This window comes from Danio rerio, chromosome 7, assembly GCF_052040795.2.
Source record: "Danio rerio strain M-AB ecotype USA chromosome 7, GRCz13ab, whole genome shotgun sequence".
In the NCBI taxonomy this organism is placed as follows: Eukaryota; Metazoa; Chordata; class Actinopteri; order Cypriniformes; family Danionidae; genus Danio; species Danio rerio.
The window spans coordinates 32,762,368-32,767,931 of record NC_141027.1 but is presented as its reverse complement, the minus strand read 5'-3'; the positions used below and the strand labels follow the sequence as shown (position 1 = coordinate 32,767,931).

The 5,564-nt window shown below is 37.3% G+C and overlaps 1 protein-coding gene across 1 annotated transcript; it reads left to right on the top strand.

Moving 5' to 3' along the window:
* Positions 1 to 1,764: 1,764 nt before the first annotated feature.
* LOC147836025 (uncharacterized) lies at positions 1,765 to 4,910 on the top strand. The gene is made up of 7 exons (XM_087261348.1): positions 1,765 to 1,964; positions 2,069 to 2,176; positions 2,999 to 3,082; positions 3,203 to 3,258; positions 3,358 to 3,433; positions 3,508 to 3,684; positions 4,023 to 4,910. Exons 3-6 carry the CDS (start codon positions 3,018 to 3,020, stop codon positions 3,677 to 3,679), a joined length of 369 nt encoding a protein of 122 aa, XP_087117474.1. The 5' UTR covers positions 1,765 to 1,964; positions 2,069 to 2,176; positions 2,999 to 3,017; the 3' UTR covers positions 3,680 to 3,684; positions 4,023 to 4,910.
* The last annotated feature ends 654 nt before the right edge of the window (positions 4,911 to 5,564 follow it).

Sequence of the window (5,564 nt, the reverse complement as noted above, 5' to 3'; positions counted from 1 at the left end):
TGCTGGACTTGAGACCTGCTTTCAGTTGGTCAATGGCTCGGTCTATTTCAGTTACTCAAAATAGCAACGCGCCAACAATGTGCCATAACACACCTCCTTTCCCCTTTTCTTTCCCCTTTCACCCGCCTTATTGCACCTGGTGCATAGTAGGGCCCTATATGTTATTTCATATACAATGCATTGTTTAATACTATAAGCCCAACTGAGCCCAGTTCCTCTCAAGGTTTTTTCCTTCACTTTCGTCAATTGGTAAAGTCGCCCCTGATGCCACTGGCTTGCTTGGTTTGGGGCTTGTGGAGCTGCGCATCGAGGGATTTGCTCTTCAGTGTTTAGACTTTCAGTAGTGAAATTTAGGGCATACTCACACTATATACAGTTGCCTTGAACCGGGTCAAAGCACGCTTGTCCCCTCCCATCTCCTCCGACAGCCTACAGTCACATTACATTCGGGCCTGAGCACACTTACGTCATCGATGACGCACTGTTCAGTAAGCGCTCTCACTCAGCACAGTGGAGATTTCTTCAGTTATATCGTTTTAGTCGTTTGGGATGCGGTGACACGCAGTCAAATATTTCGCCAAACAAATCAGCCTCTTTTGATGCTCATAAACAATCATAAAGTCCTCGTGCTGCATAAATTAGGAGGTTTGCTGAAGGTGCAGCTGTGGTGCAGTGAGGGGTTCCGTCTTTAATAAACTACGACAGTTTGCATTCATTGAACAGTAAGAATGATTAATAATCCATATCAAAAGGTCTCTTAAAAGTCACGTCTCGTTTTCAGTTTCAGGCTTAGGCGCGTTTTGCACTCACACACAAGACTATCGCGCCAAAGCCCAAGTGAACCGCGCTCTGGCCCACCTCTTCCAACGGGGCCAGGGCCGGCCAAGTGAACCATGCCTGAGCCCGATTTAGAGCACTCACACTTAAACAATCTGCGAAACGGGCCTGGGCACTGTTCGGTTAACATAGTGTGAGTACGCCATGAAACGATCCAGGAAATAGACCTGGGCATAGTGTGAGTAGGCCCATAAACCACACTTAACTGAACTAAACTAACACTGAAAACTGGACTGGCACAGTTTTAATTTACTAGAACTTCTGTCAAGCTGCTTTGACACAATCTACATTGTACAAGCGCTATAAAAATAAAGATGATTTGAACTGAATTCTAAGTATGTAAATCACTCAGTTAAACTGCTGAATTAATAATTTTTTTATAGTACACTCTCAGAAAAAAAGGTACAATGAGGGTACAATTTTGTTCCTAGAGGGAACAAAATATAAAATTGTACCTTTAAAGGTCCCATATTGGTCCTTAGGGTACAATTTTGTACCCAAATGGGCTATAAAGGTACAAATGTCCAGATTTAGGTTTGAAAGGTACATTTTTGTACCTTTTATAGCACATTTGGATACAAAATTGTACCGTAAAGGACCAATTTGGCACCTTTAAAGGTACAATTATATATTTTGTTTCCCTATAGGAACAAAATTGTACCCTCAGCTCATAATAAGATCAAGACACTATATAACACTAATTTAAATGTATTAATACTAAACATTAATACTAAAATACATAATTTAAAAATATAATAAATAAATAAATTGATTGAATTAAATATTTTAATAATTAAAATTTTTTTCATGTATTTAAATTACATTTTTTCTCAAAAATGGTAATAATTTAATTTATAATTGAATGTAATTTTAATCATTAAAAACGTAAATACTGGTCTTTGCTTACTGTTTAAGACCCTTTAGTTTATGGGATGTAGAATAAGAACCATGCAGAGTGACAGCATCTTCATACAGGTGGTGATGTTGCTGTCTCTTTAAGAATTTGGCTTGTTGAGACGTTATAGTAGTGTTTGTTACTGAGGCGGTCGGTAGAGTATGCTGGGTGTTTACAAGGAACTTCGCACGCTTTTCAAAGAAAAGTCTATTTTGGAGTCCACACTTTTCAGGTAAGAATGCATTAAAGATATATTTTCAGTCTCATTTTTACATGTGAAGCCCTGTTCTGTTGATTTTGTCTGACTCTCGGGTCTCGGCTTTCCCCCGCTTTAAGTGCTCCGGGCTGGCCTGCAGGATGGAGTTTGCTAAGATGTCTGCAGCTTATTAAAGAAGTTAATACAATGTGATATCGAAGTCACCGAGGGACATAACGTTATAGACGGTGAGTACTATATGCTGTTAGTTTTCTCGGTGTAAAAGTTCCCTTTGTCGCCTACGTTACGTATTCGCGCCTTATATCTTACGTTACGTTACTGCTTTAGTAATTAGTGTTGCCACGGCGGAATATAATCGCAACCCAATTAGCAAAATACACTCGGGCCAGCTGCTGCGGCAGAAGCGCGACGCTGCCGTATCCGTGCACCGGAATCGGGCCGTGACCCGTGAGTAATGTGCGGTGTGGCCCGGAGCTCGCGCGACTAAAGTCTTCATATAACGTTACCTTGATATAAAACCTTTTGTTATTAATACTGGAAATTTGTAATTATCGATAATGTTTTATATTTTGAGGCCATTTTTCTAGCCACGGTTGACCGCTGAAATGTAATTTTAGACGGTTATATAAGTTAAGTTACACCGCCATTTTGTGAAGAAAAATCACAATTTTGTCACCGACAAAGTGACTGATTATGTAAACGTGGCTAGTTACAAACGTGGCGTGCGTAAGTTACATATCTTCGTTTCAATGTCTTAAGTTACATTAATGTTGAGGAGTGTTCACAAACTCTTATGTCCAGAATTGTTGGTGCTTTACTATCGTTTAACGTTATACTTATGTTAATGTAGAATTATTAACATACCACGTTGTATAAATCGACGTTTTAAGTTATACTTTGTTCTTTAATGTAATAATTTGTCTCATCTGTTCTGAAACTGGTACCTTGAGCTATTTTACCTATTTTATTAATATCTCAAAATAAGTAAATAGTTATTGCTTTATCTTATTGCTTTCCAGAAGTTTTTGAAGTTTCCAATTGTCTTTCAGGGCAAGATTGAACAACAGAATGCAGCCTAACAGCATCAGACCAATGAAGGCATGTCATATGAAAGCATGGCTCAGTTACAAGATGTAAGTATGTCTCATTATCTATACCATGGTTTTAATGGCTTACATACTATTTTATATTTGTAGGTTTTTACTTACAAACAACAATAAATGTACACCCACATGTTTAAAATTATTTTCTAGGTTTTCATCGAAAGATGAGAGATCAACTGAAGAATGCTATGGACCTGACTCTAAAGGTACTCTATCTAAACTTTCTCCACTTGATTAATATTATTCAATTCTAGCTTTGTATGGATTCCTTCATATTTGTTTGTATGCCACATCTTATGTTCCAGGAATTGATTTTACAGCAGCACTTCTCATGTTGCCAGCCTTGTTAAGCGAGACACTTCAACATTTAGTTGTGCTCAGGTGCGTATGTTGTTTTCTGTTTAGTATATGCTGTGATAAATGCATTTTATAATGCTTGATATTCTTTATATTAGGATGACGCAGTGGGTAGTGCTGTCACCTTACGGCAAGAAGGTCACTGGTTCGAGCCTCAGCTGGGTCAGTTGGCATTTGTGTGAGGAGTTTTCATATTCTTCCAGTGTTCGTGAAGGTTTCCTCCAAGTGCACCGGTTTCCCCACAAGTACAAAGACATGCGCTATGGCTGAATTTGGTAAGCTTATTTGTCTGTAGTGTATAAATGTGTGTGTGTGAATAAGTGTGTCTGGATGTTTCGTAATACTGGGTTGCAGCTAGAAGGGCATCTGCTGCATAAAACATATGCTGGATAAGTTGGTGGTTCATTCCACTGTGGCAACCCCAGATTAATAAAGGGACTAAGCCGAAAAGAAATTGAATGAATGAATGAAATTTATATTAGTCTTTTAATCTGTGATACTTTTTTTTTTAATCAGTGAATATTAATTATTTTACTTTCTATGCATGTGGATTTTCTCTTCATCAGTGATAGAGTGACTGATATTAATGTAATTATTGCTTTGTCATTTACAGTGAACCATCTTCACCACATCCAACAGTTCAAGTACAGGAGGAGGCCACCGACTGGACAACTGTGTTAACAAGACAAGTCACGGCAGTCTTCAGAGTTGATGGGATTGCGATTGGCTGGCCAATGATGTGGACGAATATACATTTTTGACATATCCATTTTATTAGAAGAACACCTTGATGTTTCTGCAGTGGAGTGTTTTGAATGAACGGTGGACTGTGACAAGCCTCGATCTACTCCAGTTACCAGAGTGATCAACCTTGTTTTTTGTTTCTCTACATGCTCTTGGGATAATCACAATCATCAAGTTAATCCAGCACACTGCTATCATTCATGCATAAAGCACATTTTTAAATAACTTGTGGTCCTAATGACTATCAAAGAACATTTTCCAGATATGAGTGCTTTACATGTCATGTTTATCAAAAATATCAACACATATTGTGTTACAACAAATTACAACTCCACTTGAGGATGATGAGGAGTAATCTACTGATGTTGAGGAAGAGGCTACTGATGTATTTGGTTTTCTGCACTGTTGAAGCAATTTATAGAGAAACATTGCCTTCATTCTGAAATTCAGAGAAAATGTTGATGACAAATTATTTATTATGACCGAGTATTCTGACTAAAGACAAATACTTTGGACTTTGTAAAGTGCAGTACTTGATGTAGCCTGTGTAATGTGTTTATAAATCTTAAACAGTATTCTTGTGGTCTTTGTATTAAGTTAAGATTTAGTTTTTATTCTTATCTAAATTGTTCTTTTTACTGTTTTACATGTCTGCTTTATACTTGCTGTGTAATTTTATTTCTTAACACATTCAGTTGTGATTTGTAATGAAATATTTCTACATTAGTAAATAAAAATGGACATCTGTGAACCAAAATATTTTATTTATTTATTTGTGCATGCAGTCACTAAAGGATCAAAATGCCTGGGTCAGTACCCTGAAAATACTATATAATATAAAAAGGTACATTTCTGTACCTTCGGTGTCTAGGGTACAAAATTGTCCCTTAAAGGGTACAAATGTGGAAGGTACAATTTTGTACCTTTAAATAGAGGTACAAATTTGTACCCTTAAGGGTACCACCCCAGTGACGGGCCATTTGTACCCTAAAAGGTACAATTTTGTACCTTTTTTTCTGAGAGTGTATATAGTGTGTCAGTAAAGTAGTTATTCTTGTTTTGGGCTGATATAATGAATATTTGGGTTTGTTTATTAAAATCCATTATCATGAAAACTGCTGACCATCGTGTGACTTTGACCACAGATCAGACACGACCCATGAACGGGTAAACAGGAATCAATTGCATGAATTCCAGTATCCTTACATTAGATTCAGATCACCTTCATACCCAGTAATACATCTGATATAAACTGACTGTGTTAATTTGTGCCTATCATATTAATGATTAGATCAGATTTTTTCGTCACTGCAAATCATACATCACTAAAAAAAACAATAGCAGCACAATATGCCAACACAGACACCAACTGTGGTCACATGACCAATGGTGCATTTTGGTGCAATGGTTT